General features: G+C 42.9%; 2 protein-coding genes across 9 annotated transcripts in view; both read left to right on the top strand.

Annotated features, from left to right (window-relative positions):
- Positions 1–2,470: 2,470 nt before the first annotated feature.
- Positions 2,471–15,187, top strand: rbm44 (RNA binding motif protein 44). 8 transcript variants are annotated; one of them, XM_035749766.2, is made up of 18 exons: positions 2,485–2,577; positions 3,691–3,853; positions 6,297–6,345; positions 6,627–6,733; positions 6,955–7,029; positions 7,563–7,626; positions 7,756–7,883; positions 8,160–9,499; positions 9,588–9,649; positions 9,771–9,950; positions 11,569–11,734; positions 11,825–11,859; positions 11,941–12,197; positions 12,372–12,557; positions 12,729–12,796; positions 13,027–13,100; positions 13,291–13,552; positions 13,714–15,187. In XM_035749766.2, the coding sequence occupies exons 2-18, from the start codon at positions 3,694–3,696 to the stop codon at positions 13,969–13,971; spliced, it is 3,471 nt and encodes a 1,156-aa protein (XP_035605659.1). In that variant the 5' UTR covers positions 2,485–2,577; positions 3,691–3,693; the 3' UTR covers positions 13,972–15,187. The 8 variants fall into 8 exon arrangements, with proteins under 8 accessions (XP_035605665.1, XP_035605659.1, XP_035605660.1 ...); XM_035749767.2 differs by having other exon boundaries at positions 2,558–2,679; XM_035749771.2 differs by lacking the exon at positions 2,485–2,577 and adding an exon at positions 3,184–3,337 and having other exon boundaries at positions 8,229–9,499.
- A 1,641-nt stretch (positions 15,188–16,828) lies between these two features.
- Positions 16,829–24,116, top strand: part of LOC118366922 (integrin beta-5-like) — a 78,794-nt gene continuing 71,506 nt past the window's right edge. The window contains exons 1-4 of the mRNA XM_035749763.2: positions 16,829–17,489; positions 18,066–18,151; positions 18,616–18,823; positions 21,244–21,493. Of these exons, the coding sequence (XP_035605656.1) occupies positions 17,408–17,489; positions 18,066–18,151; positions 18,616–18,823; positions 21,244–21,493 (626 nt within the window). The 5' untranslated portion in view covers positions 16,829–17,407. The remainder of the gene's footprint in view (positions 17,490–18,065; positions 18,152–18,615; positions 18,824–21,243; positions 21,494–24,116) is intronic.

Genomic DNA, 24,116 nt, shown 5'->3' with positions numbered 1-24,116 from the left:
GGTTAAATAAGTAAAATGAATAAGGGCAGTGAGTTTGTTTGGCCCTTTTTTAAGCTGGCATGACGACATGTCAGAAGAATTGTTGAAAGTTGGAAGTGGTCATTTGATTTTTTCCTCAAGCAGGCTAGTTTTAACTCTGCGTAGGAAGATATTCCCTTAGCCTGTACAATGACAAACAATAGCTGCTTTTCAGCGATTATACATTTTCATAAGTTGGTTTACAATACAGTAGTCTTGAAAATACCATATTTTTAAATACAGTACTAGTATATTCATGTCATATTTGTACATTTTACGTAGGGAAGTACGCAAAGAAACATGACGCAGGAAACACGTAAGCCTGACAAATTATGCAACAAAAAGGCAACCTGTGTATTAATAAATATTTAAATTTTTCTATAAATGAAAGATTCATGCTTTCATGACAGTCGTGCAAAACCTCAACAAATAATTCATAATCTAGAATTACAGGAACCTGTTTAGGACAGAGGAGTAACTTACAGATAGTGGTTATTTTACTCATACTAGCTAAAACAGGGAAATGCAGATACTATATTCTCGACAGAGACCAAGCACAAACTGTGCCCAGCTCTTTATTCTTTGTTAATCAAGGGCTTTTAAAAGCTCAGAGTGTGTCAGGGCCAGAGAGGGGTTTGCCCTCCATTACTTGTCTGGCTCATCACTCTCTCCATCTCGCTCTCTCTCTCCCCATCGATTGGAAGAGCAGAGAAAAGAGTGCTTCTCATTGCTGTTAAAGGCCCTTTGGGGGTCCCAGAGGGACTCACATGGCCCTTCGATCAACTGCATCTAGGCAGCTAGTGGGTTTCGCTGAAGAGCCCATTGTGTCTGCATCCCAAATGGCACGGAGTCTGCCTGCCCTGATGCTATGGAGCATCACTTAGCCATTAACTGATGTTTATTTAATCAACTCTGCTACACTGTAGGTGCTCGCCCCACTGTATGTTTCTGACTGTGAGTTCAAAATCTAGACACTGCACAGACGTTAGGTTATCAAGCCATTGATTTTCGATTATTCATTTTCACAGTTTTAAAGGATAGAACCGACGATCTATATAACATACACTACATTCCGGTACACTAGCCTACATCTCTCAGCCACTATAGGGACTCGCAAAAGGAGACCAGGCCTACTTCATGTATATCGTAGAGACTAATTCACATGTAGCTTGTAATTCCTTCACAAAAACTATTCTCCAGTGTGAGGTAAAACAATACAAGATAGAAAACCTTTTTGTTTTCATGTAAAATGTATAGGTTTGCTAAATGGTCCTAAACTATAGTACTCTCTGTTTGTGAACTAAATCGGGAAAACAGTTGCACTTCTGTATGTAAAATAGATGAGTAGGGGCGATTGTTTTGGAACTCTCTTGGAAAAACTGCTTGTGAAGGTAGTTGACTATTTTCAGTGGAGTAGTAGGCCTACTCAAAAGATGACACCACAAATTCTGTTTATTCTACACAGTAAATAAATACAATCTAGTTCATTTTCAGAAATGTCTGACCAAAGTCTTCAATGTTCCTTCCAGCTATCTCTCTCTCTCTGTCTGTCTCTAATAATCTTCCCTCCCCCTCACACCCTCTCTCTCGCTCAATCAGGTTTTAGCACTGATCCCTATTTGATGGGCTTGAGCCACTTACTGAGGACGCAGTGATCAGATTGAGGCTGATCAGATGTCACATCACTGTGGAAATGTCCAGTCTTAGAAAGCCACTTAACCTTCAGCCCGCCCACTTCACTCCTCCCTGGAAATAATAGTGCATCTAGATAGCAGACCTGGGTTCAAATAGTATTTGAAATAATTTCAAACATCAACATACTTATGACCATACAGACAGCTGATTACTGCATCAAAATGACTTATTGATCCCCTCTCCAAGAAACAAGATGTGGCAGGCAGACAACTAATGCATACAGAGGTTTTAGTCCAGCACCACAGGGCCAGGACTCACTGTAGTTTGTTGGTTTCATGCAGTACAAGCGGTAGGAGACACCCTAACTCACAGTGGTTCCTGGTTTGTGAAGAAGAGGAATTTTTTGATAGAAACATTTAGACAATGTTATGAATATAATGTAACACTAACAGGCTATTTCTCTTTTTGATATTAAAATACATTTCTTAAAAGCATTTGGGACAACACAGATAATTTCTTTGGGTTTTCTACAGATGATTATTTCATGAAATACAACTAATGATGAAATGTGGCCTATTAAGGTCAATTAAAATACCAGTGAGTAGGATACAGGAACAGATATAGGGAGGAAAGCAAAAGGTGTCTATCCTCACGTTCACCCCTGATTAGACCCAATCCTGATCTCTCTCAGAGCTGTCACACTGCCCTTGATCCTCTGTATTACACAACAGACTTCACCTAGGACACACACACGTACACACACACACACACCTTGAGACGGAGAATGTATTGCACTACCGCTTCATTGAACCATACAGCCCTCCAGTGGAAAAGCGATGTTACTACATCTACAAAGAGGGCTGTGGGCAGCAACACGTGCTCGTTGAAAAATAAGAAAATCGTGATTGAATGATGATCTATTAGGTAATTCAAAACTGTATTATACAATTAATACTCAGGATTATAATTGGAAATGTGGATGTTTCATTGTGCAGATCTCAGTGCTAAAATCATCACCATCACCATGTGAGTAACAACAGACAGTGTTAGCTAACTTTAGCTAGCTAGCTAAATGTTTACCAGTTCATTATTTTAACCATAAGGACAAACATAAACCAGCCAACTAGCTGCATTTGATTAACTAGCTATTAGATAGGATCATAAAAATCGTGGTAAAAAGGAAGGAATATGTCTGTCAAAGAAATCCGCCAGCTAGCTAGCCACTTTAAAAAGTGAAGGTATTTCCGTTTTCCAGTTCTTACAATTTCCATACATGTTTTTGCTCATGAAATTCATACAAAAAAAAAATCATAGCAAAGATGGTGGATAAATGAAGATAGTTCACACAGGCCGTTTATCCTTGAAAAAAATGGTCAGTTACGGTCTCCCATAGACACCAATGTAATAGCAGCTGGGTCTGGTTTACTTAATAAATTGACTAAGTAGACCAGACCCAGGTGGTGAGGTGTTTTGCTTCCTTTTTCCGTCTCTGATTCATAGCACACCTCACTTTTTGTTGAACAACATAGTACAACAACAGTAGCAAACCAGATTAAATGCCTGAGCCTCTAATTACGTTTCGGTGTCGAAGAACCTGATTGGCTGTCAAAAATCAATCGACAGGTGGCGTGCACGTGCAACGTTTTAAATAATCGCTTCACAACATAATCCCACTTCGACCAAGGTAAATTGACACAACATAATTTGTCAATATTTATCGACAAACTACTTGATATTCTTCGTTCCAGTGATGTTAGTTAGAGCTATAATGTCGCTGCTTTTAATGTATTGCAAACACCTGTAAAAAAAAAAGTTTAGCTGCGTTAGGCTATATATAGTAATGTCATGGGAATGTTATAAATCGGCTTCCATATCTAGTTTAATTGGTTCATATTCAAATAAATCTAAATTACTCAGTTAAATGATAGTTATTAATAGCTAAATGTCTAGTCATGTCCACATAGATTCAAATCGCATCTATTAATTTATGGCCTTCGTCAAAGTGCACCATCTGATAGTTGGTTGTATGTTTTTCAGAACATGTGGTATCCCTTCCCAATGCTCATGCCGTTGTCTCTGTCGCCGGAGCCACAGCGTCCATCAGATATTTCTCAAACGCCCTATGCATCAGGGATGATTCAGATGCATATGGTACCTTGTGACCAACGTTTCTTTCAAAATGCAATGAACGGGTTGGCTGGTAAGTCAAGAGGGAAGTGCTTTTAAAGACGCAGTATGCAGAAATCGCGCCGCCATTTTCTGGTTGCAAAAATTCTAATAGTAGCCTAACTTCGTTTGTGAAAAAACAAGTATTGGATAATCATTGTACTATACTAAACCGCTGTGATATATATATAAACCAAAAATATTGTATTTTCAGATGTTTGAAATTGGTGTACAAAACCAGAAGTAAAATATGCAAAAATGAAAGTACAGAAATGGAGCACTTAAAACAGATCTCTCCTGTAGACTTTCTTCCAATGAGTGACAGATTTATAACTCGCATTTCTATGTGCATTTGGTCAGGTCACCAAATAATGGCAAATTGCAAGCTTTAAAACCACTGTTTAAACCCCATCTTCCTAGTGGTGCAGCGGTCTATGTGCATTTGGTCAGGTCACCAAAAAATGGCAAATTGCAAGCTTTAAAACCACTGTTTAAACCCCATCTTCCTAGTGGTGCAGCGGTCTAAAGGTGTCTGTTCCATGCTTCCCAGCCAGAACAGTCCGAAAGGGATTGTGCATATATTATTATTTTATGTTTTTGTTTGTTTGGGACTTTTACAATTTTACAACTAAGATGTTTGATGCAGTATTTCTCAATAGAAAAATTTGCATGAAAATGAGTTGGTGGTTGGTCAACAGTAGGTAGGTATTCTTCAAAGTCTTTGTCATTCAACGAGAGACTTGTTTTCATGCAAATGTTTTCATTGAGAAATACTGCATCAAACATCTTAGTTAGATGTAAAATTGCACGACTTAGATTTATTGAGTCATCTTAGATTAGTTGACTATTTTGAGGAAATGTATACTGGCTATGGTGTCTCAAAATGGACAAACAGTACTATTGCTGTTTTTTTTTAAGTGAAGTCTTTTAAGAGAGTATGCAAGCACACACGTTCGGCTAGGTGCCAGCTGAACTGAAGTATGTTGACGCCTTATGGCACTGAATCTACAGCCTGGGGTTCGATCCTAGGCTGTCGCACAGCTGGCCGTGACCAGGATCACCATAGGGCGGCGCACATTTGGCTCAGCACCGTCGGGGTTAGGGAAGGGTTTGCCCGGAGACTTTCCTTGGTTTATCACACTCTAGCGACTCTTTGTGGCGGGCCGGGCGCGTTGTGACGGCCCTGAATTTTTCTGAACCTTCTCAGTGCAGCTCCTTCCAATAGGGCGCTTTCCCTTTAATTCCCAATTAAATAGCCAGCATCAACTGCGCAAAAGTGGGGTTGTGATGGAGACGTGACTGAGGATGTGTTCAACCCTCAGTTCCCGAAGCTTCTCTATTCCGTTTGTTTTGTAGCCGTTAAACGTGTGTTTTGTAGCCTAAGAGAGTTTACCCAGGATCGGATCCACTCTTTGCGTCCGTGGACTACACCTCTCCGTGGCCTTTCTCCGCTGGAGATCTATTGGCGGATTGGATTGTCTGACTGGCCTACTGACTACAACCTTTTTGTATACGGTATTTCATTTGTTTTGATGTGAGGTATACTGTGATGATTTATGTAGTTAGTTGTAGTTGAGGACTTAGTAAGAGTTGATACGCTTTAAAGTTCTGTGGTAAAATTATTGTTATATTGATTGTATGTTTAGTACTGGGTTTACGCTACACTGAATGAACGGACAAACATTGCGTGACATAAGTCACTTGAGTTCACTGAACTCCTTTACCGGGCTGGACTCTTTTTAGGTGAGGTACAGGACATTTCTGGAGGAACCAGAACTCATTGTGATATTATTATATGTGTGTGTGTAATCATTGTTGTTGCTAATACAACCCATGCAACAGAATATAGTTGTTTTTGAAGTTCTTTCCAATGTTTTAAGGGTTTATGAAAAGTTTATTTCCATCCTGACTTTTACATAAGTCCTTTGTATTGGTGTAGACTTGACGGACCAGATGGGACTCATTCCCACCCAAACTAAAAGGAGAAACCAATGTTTTCTCTGGTAGGCACAACCTACCTGGCACCCCTATAAATAATAACCTCAAGTCAAAACCGTTACAGCGTGCAAGCTGACTTAGGTAGTCAGTCGAAAGGTGTTTCCTTCGACACATTGGTGAGGCTGGCTTATGGGTTAAGCGAGCAGTGTTTTTTTATTTATTTTTTAAAGCAGCTCAGCTTGTCCGGTCATGTTTCGACCTTCGCCTCTCCCGAGCCCATTGGGTAGTAGCAGCAATGAGACAAGATCGTAACTACCAAATGGATATCATGAAATTGGGGAGAAAAATGTTAAATTATTTTAAAGTTAAGCACAAGAGGGATGCTTCTTCTTGCAACTCATAACCAATGGAATGCACTTTCACTTTTTAACTCGAGCTTTACAAATTCATTACAACAACATATGTCCAAACCATTTATGTTCTCCTTCATTGCCTTGGGAAAAGACATGCATTAATAATGTGCCTTTACCTCAATACAGACCCTCCGTCTTTGTCGATAGAGGACTGCAGGAAATTCCTTCTCAACAGGTATAGCCCATGTCTATTAGTCCCAGCATATTCTTTATGCTGTAATGTGAGAATCATGAACAAGAAATAATCTATTGTGCATCCCATTTCTCAACCCTTTGCTGAAGTGTGTACTTGCACACACTCCCTGACATGGTCTCAATAATGGTGGAAATTCTGTCCAGCCAACACTTACACCAATCCAATGCTTTTAAATTCAAGAAGAGGAGTATGCAAGTGCATACTTTGGGAGAGGTTTGGCGTATCTGGAAGCAACCTAGGTCTAACTCTGCATGTTACAGGTCTGTGTTTGACCTGGTGAAAGTCACCCATTTCCTGGAGCTGACAGACCCCAAGCTGCTGGGTTGGTACTTATCGCTGCCTGTGGAGGATAGGAAGCTCATACAAGGTACAGTGGTGACCAGGGAAGGTTATATAATAGACAAACCAAAAAAACCAATAGTGTCCTTATAGTTTTGCCGTCAAATTACGAAACAGTTGTATAGAATCCCTATCCAGGGCCACCAATTGCCTGTAAAATATTAATCCTATTGACAGCCTACTTTCTGTAGTCTCAGTGAAAACTGAGCCACGGATTCATTCTTTCCCTTTCAACTTTCTGTTCCACAGAGGAAGGAGGACTCCATCGGTTTCTGCAGAGCCATCCAGCTCTGAACGTAGCCAGACAACTGGTTTATGTGAAACGTGAGTTATGGTTCTGCTTGACTTTAACTGTTTTCTGTTGTAACCCTGGTTGTATTATCCTTGAGCACTGGCGTACCAGTGCTCATAGCATATGAACACATCATAAACCATGTCAAAATGTGTAGATTAACAGGAAATTAGCTTTTAAAACAGCAAACCTTTCTTTCAGCCTCATGACGATGTGTAGAATATCATGAGATTAGTTATAAAAATGTACATTTTTGCTCTGCCCCATGGCTAAATGTGTAGAGTTGCAGGAAATATGCTTTAAAACGGCAACTGTTTATTTTTGTCCCATGGCAAAATGTGTAGAATTACAATACATTTTTCTGAGAACAATGGCCCCTTAAACCTTGCAGGGAGCCTTGTGAAACAGGTACAACACTGTCTCAGAGAAAGAATAGCCTAATATATCAGAATTACATATACCTGTAAACTGTCTTTACTCTGTATATTTTACTCAATAAATAGTTGTATTATACTTTTATAACACTTTATATTTGATCATGTTAAAATGTTTATTTTGTGTACAGAACAGGTGAGAGGTTGCTGGAAACCTCCTGCTGTTACGCAGACGATGTCGTCAAACCTAAACAAGTATGTGTTCTCTCCTGTCAATTCAGATAACTACATTTGTTGGTCACCAGGTGTGATTCTACAACCAGTAGTTGACCAGAGGAAAAATAACAATTGTCCTAAATTTAGCATGGTTTCGGCTGTTCTCAGATCCAGAAGGCCCACATTCTATGGTGTGATTCAGTGTCCCAACTGTGGAACCAGTTGTTCTTCAGGAGCTAAAATATGCCGACGCTGTAGCACACCTATCCATAAGGAGATCCCGGCATGCCATTCAGGTGTGGTTTAAAATCATAATTCAAAACAGACTGTAATATTTGCATTGTGTGGACAGATTTGCTATCTTGGAAGGAACATGCCCATTCATAGTCAGTCGTATACTAGTGCACAGTCAATGGTTAATATTAAATGTCTCTCATTCCACACTAGCAGTTAAGTAATAGTACTTTATGAATCCCACAAAGTTACATTGATTTCACCACCACAGCATAAGTTGTTTTCCTTTAGCTATGTTTCTTTATTTTGATACAACCATGTTGTTGTCTTCCTCATAGAAGAGGAGAAAGAGTTAGGTCTTCTTCCCAACAACGTGAAGGAGGAGCTTAATCTGTTCAACTGTTCAGGGCACGGAGGAGTCCAGTCAGTCCAAGCCCACCACCAGGCGGAAGCAGGAGCAGTGCAACAGTTCAGGGGATGTCAGCCTCAGTCCTTTACTACTACTACTACCTTCCCATCCACAACAGTGGGCTGTCTGGTCAACCTTCAGGATAGCTTCCAGTCAGCCTGTGGTGATACCAGTGGCAGCCATATTGGAGCCACAGAGGATTCTCCAGGCCAACAGGAGGCGCACTTCTCCAAGGTCGAGCTGCTCTCTCAGCTGTGGGAGGAAGGGCGGTGGCAGGATGGCAACAACTGCAGTAGTGTGGCGGTATATAAGGATCCGTCTGCCCAGACTAGCTTCTCTCTGGATATGGAGCTGGAGATACAAAGCCAGAGAGGAAAAACCCTGAGCCAGTCTGCCATCCAAAGCCAGGAGGGTGAATCCATGGCCAAATCCATGTCCATGCATGACCACATGGCAGACTTCCCCATGTTGGACCGGGAGACTCCTCCAGAGTACTACAGCTTCAACAGCACTAGGATGGACCGCACAGAGTGGAACGACACCAGCATCAACACCAGCCAGTTAGCAGAGCCGGACCGCGACGACTCACTATCACTCATGGCCACCATGAGGAGCACTGAGCAGCCTAGCGGCGTAGTGGAGGTGGTGCCACCTGAAGGCAGTATGGTGTCTTCCTGCGCTGGAGACCGCAGCGAGTACTGTGATTGGACTTACGACAACTGCCCCGGCAACCTAGCAAATGAGGAAGAGGCCTCAAGATGCCAGATAGAGAATAACGGTGTCGACTACCGGAGCCTCATGAAAGAGGATGGGAGTATTCTCATGTATAAAGCAAGTAATGAGGGGACACCTGACTTAAACGTGACACCCCCTCAAGGCCAAACCAAGATGGACCAGTCTGGTTGGTCTAGAGAGAGTCTCAGTGCACCCCAAACCCTGAAGAAAGAGGAGCTGTCCATCTATGAGGAGTCCTTCTTGTCAATAAGCCCTGGTGGGGCATCGGCGGACGTCGTGACCACCACACAGCATGAGAACGGTATGTCTGCGTTCTCGCTAGTCAATCTGAACCAGACTTTTGATCTCTCGCCTTCACGGGTCACAGAAGCCAGGCTAAGCACAGCCGACCATTCAACAACTAAACATGTGTTGGTTGGTATTGACCACAGTCTAACAGGCTGCAACCAGAACACACAAACTCAGGGCACAGCTACAACTGACAAGTCTGTCATCACTGAAGTCCACATGGCAGACCTGGAGTATCTGACTGAGGTACAGTTAATGCTCCTCCTGTAATGTTCGTAATCATTCAGATTTCCTTTTTACTGAAATACATTTCTTCAATATCTAAATGTCTAAGGAATTCATCAAGCTGAAATTTTCTCAAGAGGAACTGAAAGAGCTGAAAGAGCAAATGGCAAGGTATTTTCATTCTGTTATACCTCCATTTCCATTTTTTTTTTGAGAACGTGGAAAATATCCATGGTTCTTTTCTATCTGCTGAGGTGCTGATCATGGCTATGTCTGTTGCTGCCTGTATCAGCTCTGCAGGCGGTGTGAGAGATGGAAGAGGCTGCGACAACGCGGACCGTGGGGAATGTGACTGTGGCCAGCGTGCCATGCGGGCAGAGCTGAACCTGCTGGCCCTGCAGTATGGGATGTGCCAACGGCACTGCTGGAGACGCTACTACACCTCACCTGAGGGAGACCGTCTGGTCCAGGGGTAAGGGACAGGACAGGAGATATGACAGCTTGGCACCTTACAAAGTTGTGCAGAACTGTCGTACATAATTTATGTCCAGGGTAAGGGACAGGAGACAGCAGGGCACATCACGATTAAACTCATTGATTTATTCAATGAGTTCAAAAGATCATTGGACATATATCTGTTAGTGTTATTTCTATCTGATCGTACATTTCTCCTGCTGATCATTCAGTTAGGCACTATAATGGCCATGTAGCTGTTGCATACACCTTCCCTGTTATGGCAGCTCTAAAAATCCTCTTAATTGAACATTTTGTTTTTAGTCCAGGAAACCAACGCTATATTATTCCTATGTTATCATTCCAGGATGTAAACTCGGCAAAAAAAAGAAACGTCCCTTTTTCAGGACCCTGTCTTTCAAAGATAATTTGTAAAAATACAAATTACTTCACAGATCTTCATTGTAAAGGGTTTGAACACTGTTTCCGATGCTTGTTCAATGAACCATAAACAATGAATATGCACCTGTGGAACGGTCGTTAAGACACTAACAGCTTACAGACGCTAGGCAATTAAGGTCACAGTTCTGAAAACTGAGGACACTAAAGAGGTCTTTCTACTAACTCTGAAAAACACAAATTATTATGCCCAGGGTCCCTGCTCATCTGCGTGAACGTGCCTTAGGCATGCTGCAAGGAGGCATGAGGACTGCAGATGTGGCCAGGGCAATCAGACCGTCCGCAATAGTCTGAGAGAGGCTGGACTGAGGGCTTGTAGGCATGTTGTAAGGCAGGTCCTCACCAGACATCACCGGCAACAACGTCTCCTATGGGCACAAACCCACTGTCACTGGACCAGACGGGACTGGCAAAAAGTTGCTGTTTTTTCTCACTAGGGGTGATGGTCGAATTCACGTTTATCATCGAAGGAATGGGCGTTACATCAATGCCTGTACTCTGGAGCGGGATCGATTTGGAGGTGGAGGGTCTGTCATATTCTGGGGCGGTGTGTCACAGCATCATCGGACTGAGCTTGTCATTGCAGGCAATCTCAACGCTGTGCGTTACAGGGAAGACTTACTCCCTCGTGGTTCCCTTCCTGCAGGCTCATCCTGACATGACCCACCAGCATGACAATGCCACCAGCCATGCTCCTCGTTCTGTGCGTGATTTCCTGCAAGACAGGAATGTCAGTGTTCTACCATGGCCAGCGAGGAGCCCGGATCTCAATCCCATTGAGCATGTCTGGGACCTGTTGGATCGGAGGGTGAGGGCTAGGGCCATTCCCCCCCAGAAATATCTGGGAACTTGCAGGTGCCTTGGTGGAAGAGTGGGGTAACATCTCACAGCAAGATCTGGCAAATCTGGTGCAGTCCATGAGGAGATTCATTGCAGTACTTAATGCAGCTGGTGGCCACACCAGATAAATACTTTTTAATTTTGACCCCCCTTTGTTCAGGGACACATTATTCCATTTGTTAGTCACATGTCTGTGGATGTTGTTCAGTTTGTCTCAGTTATTGAATCATATGTTGATACAAATATTTACCCATGTTAAGTTTGCTGAAAATTAACAGTTGACAGTGAGAGGCTGTTTATTTATTTTTTGCTGAGTTTATATCCCCATCCCCCTGTAGGACTGAGGGCCCTCCTGAGAGCCTGGTGGCAGTGCTGCAGCTCCTGGAGGTAGACTACAGAGAGATGAGGAGACGGGTCCTGTCAGGTATACCCCTGGACCAGCTCAGGCCCCTGTCTGTCGACTCCCAGAGGATCACCTCAGGGACCAGCTATGTCCCCCAACATGTAAATTCCCTCTGGTGCCCTTCCTTCCCCTCAGTACATTGTGTTTGTACTATGCAGTGTGGATCTCATGGTTGTTTTTCCCCTTTTCAGATAATTGACGAGTCTTTGGGAAATGCTCTGTCTGAGTATGTATTTGACTAATTGTATAATGAGTGAGTGAATGAATGAATGAAGTTGGCTGTTTTTAAGATATTTTCTATCCTCAGTGCCTCAGGTAGGAGCTCCCAGCAGTTGCAGGTAGAGGATGCCCGTGTCGACGACGCCAGTGCAGGTGGTGATGGAGAGTTAAACAGACCCAGTCTGTCCCAGTCTGTTTTATCAGTCCTTGGACAGGATGATGGGATGGTTGGCAGGATCAAGGCAGAAGGGCCCGTTGGTAACCCAAAGGATGAGGACTGCAGATCTGTGAAAGCGGTCATCCACCTCCCCCAGCAGCCTGTGGTCAACCGGAGGCCCAGGCCAGGTAATGAGACCTGTTTATTCATTCATCAATGGTTTATTTGAATAAGGAGGGATCGATACAAACACATTGGCGTATTGAATTTATAAACATACAATACGTTGCACTACAGTGTTCCATAGTGTTCACAAAGCTGGTTCCGATCCACCTGGATTTCAGAACTCTCGCACTCAACAGGTGGAACCAAAGACCACAACTCCAGCGAGGCGTGGTTCGATGCAGAGGAGGACCTTGAGCCTGATGGTGTAGAGCTGAAGGAAGGAGGTCTGGCTGAGGTCCTGGTGGAGGAAGGAAATGGCAAGAATAGGGTTGAGGGGGGAAAGCCGCATGACAAACATACCCCTAAAGATTTTTCATTTACGGGTATTTGAGTTTCAAATGTTTCAATGTGCGTTGTACATAATTTGACTGAATCTTGCTGAATTTGATATTTCTGTAACACTACCTACAGGTACATAAGGATTTCATGACACATTCATAACCCACACCTAACAAGTTCATAGGCAGTGTTCATAAACATTCATTCATATTTAGGAATCATTGGGGAGAAGGATCAGAGCTCCTTCCTGTGCGTCACAGACCTTCCCAGTGATGTAACAGAGGTAAGCCTCATGTGACAATGTCTCCAACTCAATCAATCTTTAATTCCTTGCGTCTGTTGCGTCAAATGTTTTTGAGAAGTTCCTAGGTCCCTTCCCTTGGACCTTCTTCTCCAATGCTGTTTGAAAGGAAGCAAGGAGATTGAGGAATCTCGGATAAAAATGGGAAAGTTGGAGTGATTTGGCCACCAGGGGCCAACAGACCCTAATAAGTCTCCTGTCTGTCTTCATAGAGAGAAGTTATGCTCTGGTTTGAGAAGTATCAGGCTTCTGAAGTGAGCATCTCCACCTTCAGCAACAACCTCCGGTAAAATAAAACCAGTGACCCTGTAGAATGAAACTACGTTAAGGAATGTATAAGCGTTCCAAGGAAACTTAACTGTTACATCAAGATTTCAATATAATAACATCAACATACTTTTGTATAAAGATATTGTCCCCTCACATGAAGCAATGGAGTACATGTCAATGTTAACACCTCTCTCTGTTCCATGCAGAGTTGCTATAGTGACTGTGAGTGGTCCAAAGATGGCTGACAGTGCAGTGAGTGAGATGGATGGGTGCAGTATGCATGGACAGACAGTGCATGTGGCGCACATCTGCAGCCCAAGCCACACTGGTAACCAGAGCCAGGGTCAGGGGCGGCAAACCCAGCAGCAGCATATTCCCTCAGCCAGCACCAAGGCAGGGCCCTCTGGAGACACTCCATGCCCCCAAGACTCCAAGAGGAGAAACACCCATATCACCACCCCACTGATGGTTAGGTTCTCTACAGTTTTTGTTTTGTATGCAGGGATTGTAAATGGGAATTTTATTTGTTTTCAACCTGTTGCAATGCGTGGATTGCTCCCTGAATTATTGGTCAATAATGATTGCTTCTCATGTATTTGGTCTCTGTTCTTGTCTGTCTCTCTCTACAGCCCCTGCAGCTCAGCCTCCAGAAGAGGACCACCGTGTGTGACTCCCCCACGGCGTCGGGGACCTGTGTGCCCCAGCACTACGCCACCATGGGTAGTTTCGATACACTGATGGCCCATTTGTCATTGCGCCACCCAGAGGCAGGGAGGCAACGGATTGTAGATGCCCTGCTGGACCTGAGGGCCAAACACCAGGGGTTCCTCAGTGGCCTGCCTCTCAAGACCATTGTAAACATGACCTCTGACCTGCTGACACGATAAGGACTCCACTTTCTATTCTATTGTTGATATTTGTCCTTGTTGAAACAGGTTACAGGTTTGCCCAAAGCCAGGCTTTTGATTTACTTGAATGTAGTAAACAACTTATCCACTGTTTTGTTTGTTCCTCACATACGGAATGTTATTACTCTACTATTTTGCTACAATACTCAGTGAATTGTTTTATCTACTTTTGAACCTGAAAAGTGCAAATATAAAAAATACAAAATTAGTTTGCAAATGGTTCAATTACAGTTGAATTGTTAAGTTAATTCAAATCACAGTAGAATTGCAAAGGAGTTTTGCAGAATGTTTTATGTTCTGTTTCAGTTTAAATAAATCTGAGAACCTGAAATGTTCTTGGATATCAGGGTAGGTTGTGTTTAAAAATACATTTGTTTTGTTCTCAACAGGACAATTTGCTTAATGTCTGGAAGTGTAGTTCACATATCCTTCCAGATTCTACCATTTTCCCCTTTGTCCACCCTTTCAGTATTAGAATACTGTTATTGACAAAGCTACAGTGCCTTCAGAAAGTATTCATACCCCTTGACTTATTCCACATTTTGTCAGACTGAATTCAAAATGGATTAAATAGATCTACACACAATACCCCATAATGACAAAGTAAGCATGTTTTTAGATTTTTATTTTTGTCATATGTATTGAAAATGAAATGCAGAAGCATCTCATTTATATCAATGTTCACACCCCTGAGTCAATACTTTGTAGAAGCACCTTTGGCAGTGATTACAGCTGTGAGTCTTTCTGGGTAAATCTAAGAGCTTTGCACACCTGGATTGTGTAACATTTGCCCATTTTATTATTTTCAGAATTGGTTGTTGGTCTTTGTTACAACCATTTTCAGGTTATGCCATAGATTTTCAAGCTGTAACTCAGACACTCAGGAACATTCACTGTCTTCTTGGTAAGGAATTCCAGTGTAGATTTGGTCTTGTTTTATTGTCCTGCTGAAAGGTGAATTGATCTCCCAGTGTCTGGTGGAAAGCAGACAACCAGGTTTTCCTCTAGGATTTTGCCTGTCCTTAATGCCATAATATTTTATTTTATTTTTTATACTCCCCAGTCCTTTACGATTACAAGCATACATGACGCTTCCACCACTGTATTTTCCGAAGGAACTGTACTTATTAGCCTGTTGGATGTATAATTTCAGTTTGGATATTGTTGCTTTAATAAAAGAGACTATAGTTTGGGATGTTGTGTGGGTTGTGAATTGAGTTTCTCTCTCAGCCCCAGCTAGCCTTGATGTGCTTGTATAACATGCATAGGCATACATCTCTCTTTATCTTGCAAATTCTCACATTTCAGTTAATGGCCAGCAGATGGTGCAAGCTTCCAGGTTTTGTTGATCGCTGAATACTAGACTGAATAATCTACTGAGCCGGGCCAGTGAGGTGTAAACCATAGGGTATTACTGCGCATGTTAAAGCGGTGCTGATTACATGAGCTCCCCGAACATTAGTAATCAATCAAATTTATTGATAAAGCCCTTACATCAGCCGATGTCACAAAGTGCTGTACAGAAACCCAGCCTACAACTCCAAACCGCAAGCAATGCAGGTGTAAGCACGGTGGCTAGGAAAAACTCCCTAGAAAGGCCAGAACCTAGGAAGAAACCTAGAGAGGAACCAGGCTATGAGGGGTGGCCAGTCCTCTTCTGGCTGTGCCGGTTGGAGATGTTCAAATGTTCATAGATGACCAGCAGGGTCAAATTATCACAGTGGTTGTAAAGGGTGCAACAGGTCAGCACTTCAGGAGTAAATGTCAGTTGGCTTTTCATAGCCGATCATTCAGAGTATCTCTACCGCTCCTGCTGTCTCTAGAGCGTTGAAACCGCAGGTCTGGGACAGTTAGCACATTCGGTGAATAGGTCAGGGATTTCATAGCCGCAGGAAGAACAGTTGAAACTGGAGCAGCAGCACAACCAGGTGGACTGGGGACAGCAAAGGAGACCTCAGGGCACATGGTCCTAGGGCTCAGGTCCTCCGAGAAAGAAGGAATTAGAGAGAGCATACTTAAATTCACACAGGACACCGGATAAGACAGAAATACTCCAGAAAAACACTGACCCTAGCCCCCCCGACACAAACTATTGCAGCATAAATACTGGAGGCTGAGACAGAAGGGGTCAGGAAACACTGGCCGGATATAACCCCACCCACTTTGCCAAAGCACAGCCCCCACACCACTAGAGGGATATCTTCAACCACCAACTTACCATCCTGAGACAAGGCCGAGTATAGCTCACGAAGATCTCCCCCACGGCACAACCCAAGTGGGGACGCCAACCCAGACAGGAAAATCACATCAGTGACTCAACCCACTCAAGTGACGCATCCCTCCTAGGGATGGCATGGAAGAGCAAATCTAAGCCAGTGACTCAGACCCTGTAATAGGGTTTGATGCAGAGAATCCCAGTGGAGAGAGGGGAACCAGCCAGGCAGAGACAGCCAAGGGCGGTTTGTTGCTCCAGTGGTATACAATCTGATATACCACGGCTATCAGCCAATCAGCATTCAGGGCTCGAACAACCCAGTTTATAATGACTGTTGTTGCCCTGCCAGGCAAACATGGATGTGTGTCTGTTATCTGTGTCAATGCAACGTGTTGAAGTCATCTGAGGTGTTTAACAAACGAAAGGGTTAACCATAGAAAATGATAGAGGCCTCTAGTGGACAAAAGGCTGTTTTAGCATGGGCAGTGCCATTGAGTGCTTCCACCGTGCTTCCGCCATTTTAAAGTAGTAAGCTGGGTGGTGTTCCTATTGGTTGTAGCCTCAACAGCGACGCCGATGCTGTCACAGGCGCTATAATGGCATCGTAATGGAGACGACTCCTCTGTCTATCTCTATGGGGTTAACGAATGGGCGGAGACTAGCGGCTGGATTTGCAACTATAGAGACTGATTAAAACACACATTTGCTAGGGAAAAGCTATTCTAATGAACTTAAATTATATTCTACATTTCGACCGAACTTCTACTTTCAACTAATTTTGACTGGCAATTATTGCACAAAAATAAGGGCTTATAACCATTTGAAAAGTAATGGAAAACAATAACCAATGGTGTCAGTTATGAGTGAACTCCGGACATCATGGTAAACTGGCTCTGCATAACTACTTTCAAAAATCACAGCTTTTGACTCCTTAAACCCAACATTGCAAAATATTGTTTTCCTCCTGTTGTACGGAATTCTTCAGAAGGACAATGAATTGTAATGTTTGTCTGGAGGTCGCGTTTACATTATGAGGGCGATTAGCTTTGCTGGAGTTCAAATGGACAAAGAGAATGGTTCACTAGTCTTCACCGAGCGAGCAGACAGAACCTGGATCTAAAGTGAGGTTCGACTGCCGACTTCAGTGCCATAACTTCACAAACATAGACTTTTGAATATCGGACCCACTACGAGGAAATTATGTGGAGCCCATTGCAGTTGGTGTACCGTACAGCCTTCGGCTGCATGGTTCTGGAAATATTTATTCACAATGTTGCACAAGGTAAGAACGTTTTTTTCCCTTCTTGAAACTGAGGAGCAAAACATTATTCTCGAAACGTGTTCTAAATGGCCTATACTGGCTGTAATCCACGGGAAGGTGTTCTAGAAGACTAGTTTTTGTATGCAGTCGCTTGTTATAGTGTATTAAAAGTGGGACAATAGTTATAGTAGCCGTGAAATTCATGCAACAATGTTGCCATACACACTCGATTGTTTCCCTGTGAAAACTAAATAGCCTGTTGTGGTTGTCACTCTTTCAAATGTTTGACACGTTGCATTGAAGTGTAACTTCATGTTTGAATAATAAAGACTATTTCTAAACCAACATCTTCGAACATATACCTATAAATCGATTTAAGCACTGTTTCACGCTGACGTGGAAGAAATGATCTAAATTGTAATTGCCATATTCCACCTGCGCTTGAATAAGAAAAATACTAAATATGTGTGTATTACATGTCTGTTCACGTGAGTTTGATTGTCTGGAAATATAATCTATTGTCTGGAAATCTATGTAATGAACGATCAACACTGTTCCAGAGATTCTGTTTGGTTACTTTTACTACTTTCTCATTAGGACTCAATGTTTGTATGAGTGGCAGCGCTACATCCTGTGAAGAATGCCTCCTCATCTCTCCGAGCTGCGCCTGGTGCGCGCAAGAGGTAGGGCATGTGCCTCACTCCTCCAGTGTTAGGTTTACTTACAATGCACCACTGTGGTGGTGAGATTAGTAATACTCTCACAACATTTCTAAATGTGACATACTGAACCCAATAGTTGTCTTAGTGTGAGGTGAGGACTCTCATACTGTTGTGTAGTGTTTCGAGTTCACATGCAAAACGAAAAGCCATAATCACTCCTGAGCATGTTTGAGCCAACAGGATGTAGGAGTGCACCTGTGCAGTTCTGGAAATGTGTTCTCTGTACATAGTGGATTTTCTACCCCTGCTTTCAGACCTACAATTGTCTCACAGAACTAAAAGAAAAATGTACAAGATTACCCCAATCCTTTAATTTCGCTTACCAATACTCAACTGAAGCGGAGAGGCAGGGCTGAGAGGCAGACAAGTGTGTACTCTAGCTTTTACATTGCATGACAGGTGTTATTAGTTTGTTCTTTCCTCAGGAGTTTGGCAGGGCGAGGACCCTGACGTCGCGGTGTGACCTGAGTCAGAACCTGCAGAAGAGAGGCTGTGAGGCCCATAACATAGAGAGTCCTAGTAGCACAACCATGGTAGTGAAGAGCGAACCCCTCAGCTCCAAAGGCTCCGGGCCGACCCAGTATGATGTCATCCAGATCATGCCCCAGAAGATCTCCCTGAATCTTAGACCAGGTAAGCCCAGTCCTAGCCTAGTGATCCAGTCTTTTTGTGTCATGTAGGCCTATGTCATGTATGAGACCAGGCAAGCACAGAGAATCAACCCTCTCAGAGCACAATGTGACAGGGTTTGAGCACAAAGGTAACAGAGTTTGAACCAAAGGTTGGAGAGACATGAGCTGTATATGGAACACTGTTTACATATCTTTACTGAACAAAAATATAGAAACGCAACATGTTACAGTTTCTATTAGGAAAATCAGTCAATTGAAATACACTTATTAGGTCCTAATGGATTTCACATGACTGGGCACGGGTGCAGACATGGGTGGGCCTGGGAGGGCATAAGCTTAGAAATGAGCTTTTTGTGCGTATGGAACAGTTTCGATTTTAGCATGTAATCTTGGTGGGGCAAAATAATATAAGTGGAATGCATGCCAGCAAAGCCACAACACTAAACAATACATGAATTGCACTATAACGGTGACAAAAGGTGCCCATAAACTGTTAAGGCCTACATAAAGCTGTCCCAACATCTTACCACTGCTACACCTGGCTATCAGCGGAGCCTTGTCTGGCAACGAAACAGTTTCATTCAGCCTAATTTACTGCCAAACTATGGCATAAGGGGACAACGAGCGCATGAGGCAATCCTTCATTTAGACTAAGACATTAATGAGCGAGAGATACTGACTACGTCAATCCTAACTATTTGTTTAACACTTTTGAAATGTACAGCAACAGAATTCAGAACATGGGCCGTTCTTAGTGTTCTCCTTGTTCTCCTTCTCCAAGTTAGAACCGTAGGATAAATATAGAGGGCATATAAGCAGACAATGAAAGCTCTTAGAATATTCAATGATTACATTTCTCTAAAACCGGTTATAGGCTACATGTGCACCACCAAGTCAGAACAGTAGGCAAAATTAAGTGGGTTAAATAGAACAAATTATTAGGGTGACGCACATGTGCTACTAACATCTTACTACACAACATACGCTTAGTATTACTTTCTTAACTGCACTATGCATATCTCCCTGGCATATTACATAATTTATGCAGCAGCATACAATACATTTTTGGACTCCCCTTGTTGTGCTGTGCTCACTTGAAATGGAAGGTGGTGCGGCGGTCCTTCGTGGGCAAATTTTGTCATCGTAGTCTGGCATTCTCTGTATTTATGGTGCTTTCAAAACCACTGGGAACTCGGGGAAAAAACAAGGTTGATTCATGATGACGTCATTGATCTCCGGTCGAAGCTCTAGAAAGACGCCCGGCTTTACAATTCAAAGTTGGATGAAAGTTGAAAACGTATTTCCCAGTCGTAGTTTCTTTATTCCGAGTTCCCAGTTGTCTTGAACGAACTAAAGTCAGATTTTGCCGTTCCAAGTAAACAGTTGTTTTAAGTGCTGCACAAATCATGCTTCATTGACAGCATGGCCGATGTTGAAAGTTTATCATTTTAAACTTGGAAAAGTGCCCTTTAATCGCAGATGTGGGACCACACAGCCACTGAATAGCAGGCTAGTGATTGCTTTGCAATGCTTGCAGTTAGCCACTGTCACTGATTCCTTCCAAACCACTCATTGTTGAATTTGCGATTTGCAACTTGTTTTGTAATGTTTATCTCCAATGGCCGATGAGCACTGTTTTATCTATAATTTCTCTTCATTATTTATCTTCATATCACAAGGATTAAAAACGTTTTGCCAGTAGATTTTCGACTTGATTTATGATGACTGCTAGCTAAGATTTTGAAAGTATGATGATGACATGATCAGTCCAATCAAAGCTACTGTAGATGTCATTTTATCTGTGGCAAATAACCTTTTTTTTTTGTTCCACACCTTTATTTAACCAGCTAGGCCAGTTGAGAACAAGTTCTGACCTTGAGCCTTCTTGGATGGGCATTTCTTATGTAACTCTATGCCAGCACACAGGGGGATAGCATTTTCTAGCTCTACCCTCAGACTTGGCGGTGACGTAGTGTCCCCCCCCCCTCCCATGAGTGACAGAACACTGCGCAACACTCTCTGCCTTACTCAAGAAACAAAAAAGAGACCATGTTTGTATGCGGCTTTATTGACTCAATTATATATATTTTTTTACATTGTTTGCAAACTGATATGTGACACGTGTTAATGCCAGAATAACAAGCAATAAAACATGTATTTTTTAAATAACAAGGCAAGTCTCAAATGACGGGTTGCCACTGGTTTGAAACCTTTTTCGGATCTTTTATTTCAGCTCATGAAATATGGGACCGACACTTTACATGTTGCGTTTATATTTCTGTTCAGTATAATTGGGGGAAAAACCACTTTTCTTAGAAAATATTAAGTCAACCCACTGTACAGGGAAAATGTAGGATGCTGTTTGATTTATAAACCTATCAAAGCAATGGCACAAATCAATCAATTTCCCCCTCCCACTAGGTGACCAGACCTCATTCGAAGTGCAGGTGCGTCAGGTGGAGGACTACCCTGTTGACCTGTACTATCTGATGGACCTGTCTCTGTCCATGAAGGATGACCTGGACACCATCAGGAACCTGGGCACCAAGCTGGCTGACGAGATGAGGAAACTCACCTCAAACTTCAGACTAGGCTTTGGCTCCTTCGTAGACAAGAACATGTCACCATTCTCTTACACAGCCACCAAGTACCAGGACAACCCCTGCAATGGGTGAGAACTGAGGAAGGGCATTGTTACTGACTGCAAGAACACAACCATGTGTTTTCGGTTGATTTGGGAATCCAATAGGGAGTGCAGCTGAAATAATTTGGGTTCATGTTGGGATTTTGTGGATTTCATCTAGGATCAAGTGTAATATCAATATTTTAGTATATATATATATATAGTATTTCTACTAAAATGGAAGTGAGGGCACTTTGCTTAGAATGTCTTCCTCCAAAACTAGCGTTGTAGTGTGAGAGAGGGAAAGACTGTATCACTGTGTCAGTTCACTAACCACTTTATATCTTCTTATACCATTCACACTTCAGGATCATTTTTCTGTGAAAGTGGTAATTGACCCTGTCCTGTCCACTCTGTTACAGTGGGGTCTGAAATGATTGACACCCTTAATGAGGATTAGAAAAATGACTGTATACAATAATTTCTCAAATACTGAGCTGTAGAGAAAGAGACTGAAATTTAAAAAAGATGACTTCTTAAACAAAGGTAGGAGTAAAAATGGACACCCCTGTTTTCAATACCTTTCTTTATTTTATTTATTTAACTAGGCAAGTCAGTTAAGAACACATTGTTATTTATGGCTTAGCAAAAGGCTTCCTGGGCCTGATATTTACATTTTTTAAAATTGTATAATAATTGTGTGTGTATATGTATGACAAAACACACATCACAGCAAGAGAGACAACACTACATAAAGAGAGACCTAAGACTACAACATAGCAAGGCAGCAACACATGACAACACAGCATGGTAGCGGTACAAACATTTATTGGGCACAGACAACAGCACAAAGGGCAAGATACAACAATACATCACACAAAGCAGCTACAACTATCAGTAAGAGTGTCCATGATTGAGTCTTTGAACGAAGACTGTCCAGTTTGAGTGTTTGCACTTGTTCAAGTCGCTAGCTGCAGCAAACAATGCCTCACCCTGCGAAGATTCCTGTCCTGAGACTTTTTCCAAAATGTTTTCTGAGTTGAAGAACACATTGGGTTTGTTTTTTGGACTGCCGCCTTCAATTCAAGCTCTATTTTCATGTCATCTGACCATATATCCTGGTACTAGGTAAAGTTCATGATGCCATTAACCAATCCAAGTTCCAATGCCGTTTAGCAAACTTCGGGGAGATTACATTTGTTTGATGACATGAGAATAGAGCTCTTTGGCAATGCACACCAGTGGTGGGTCTGGCATCAAAATGAGAATAGAGCTCTTTGGCAACGCACACCAGTGGTGGGTCTGGCATCAAAATGAGAATAGAGCTCTTTGGCAATGCACACCAGTGGTGGGTCTGGCATCAAAATGAGAATAGAGCTCTTTGGCAACGCACACCAGTGGTGGGTCTGGCATCAAAATGAGAATAGAGCTCTTTGGCAACGCACACCAGTGGTGGGTCTGGCATCAAAATGACAATAGAGCTCTTTGGCAACGCACACCAGTGGTGGGTCTGGCATCAAAATGAGAATAGAGCTCTTTGGCAATGCACACCAGTGGTGGGTCTGGCATCAAAATGAGAATAGAGCTCTTTGGCAATGCACACCAGTGGTGGGTCTGGCATCAAAATGAGAATAGAGCTCTTTGGCAATGCACACCAGTGGTGGGTCTGGCATCAAAATGAGAATAGAGCTCTTTGGCAACGCACACCAGTGGTGGGTCTGGCATCAAAATGAGAATAGAGCTCTTTGGCAATGCACACCAGTGGTGGGTCTGGCATCAAAATGAGAATAGAGCTCTTTGGCAATGCACACCAGTGGTGGGTCTGGCATCAAAATGAGAATTAGAGCTCTTTGGCAACGCACACCAGTGGTGGGTCTGGCATCAAAATGAGAATAGAGCTCTTTGGCAATGCACACCAGTGGTGGGTCTGGCATCAAAATGAGAATAGAGCTCTTTGGCAACGCACACCAGTGGTGGGTCTGGCATCAAAATGAGAATAGAGCTCTTTGGCAATGCACACCAGTGGTGGGTCTGGCATCAAAATGAGAATAGAGCTCTTTGGCAATGCACACCAGTGGTGGGTCTGGCATCAAAATGAGAATAGAGCTCTTTGGCAACGCACACCAGTGGTGGGTCTGGCATCAAAATTACAATAGAGCTCTTTGGCAACGCACACCAGTGGTGGGTCTGGCATCAAAATGAGAATAGAGCTCTTTGGCAATGCACACCAGTGGTGGGTCTGGCATGAAAATGAGAATAGAGCTCTTTGGCAACGCACACCAGTGGTGGGTCTGGCATCAAAATGAGAATAGAGCTCTTTGGCAATGCACACCAGTGGTGGGTCTGGCATCAAAATGAGAATAGAGCTCTTTGGCAACGCACACCAGTGGTGGGTCTGGCATCAAAATGAGAATAGAGCTCTTTGGCAACGCACACCAGTGGTGGGTCTGGCATCAAAATGAGAATAGAGCTCTTTGGCAACGCACACCAGTGGTGCGTCTGGCATCAAAATGAGAATTAGAGCTCTTTGGCAATGCACACCAGTGGTGGGTCTGGCATCAAAATGAGAACGTGGATCTTTGATGTTATGGGGATATTTAGCTTCTGCTGGAGTGAGGCCCTTGTTAAGGTTCATGGCATCATGAACTTTACCCAGTACCAGGGTATTTTA

Source organism: Oncorhynchus keta, chromosome 34 (genome assembly GCF_023373465.1).
Source record: "Oncorhynchus keta strain PuntledgeMale-10-30-2019 chromosome 34, Oket_V2, whole genome shotgun sequence".
In the NCBI taxonomy this organism is placed as follows: Eukaryota; Metazoa; Chordata; class Actinopteri; order Salmoniformes; family Salmonidae; genus Oncorhynchus; species Oncorhynchus keta.
This window is presented reverse-complemented; position numbering and strand designations above follow the sequence as displayed.

Bases quoted from the DNA above. Each gene is read 5' to 3' on its own strand.
- rbm44 (XM_035749766.2), top strand. From the start codon at position 3,694: ATGTGGTATCCCTTCCCAATGCTCATGCCGTTGTCTCTGTCGCCGGAG. The intron at 7,884-8,159 runs GTGTGGTTTAAA...TCTTCCTCATAG, and splicing joins GATCCCGGCATGCCATTCAG to AAGAGGAGAAAGAGTTAGGT. The intron at 9,650-9,770 runs GTATTTTCATTC...TGCCTGTATCAG, and splicing joins CTGAAAGAGCAAATGGCAAG to CTCTGCAGGCGGTGTGAGAG.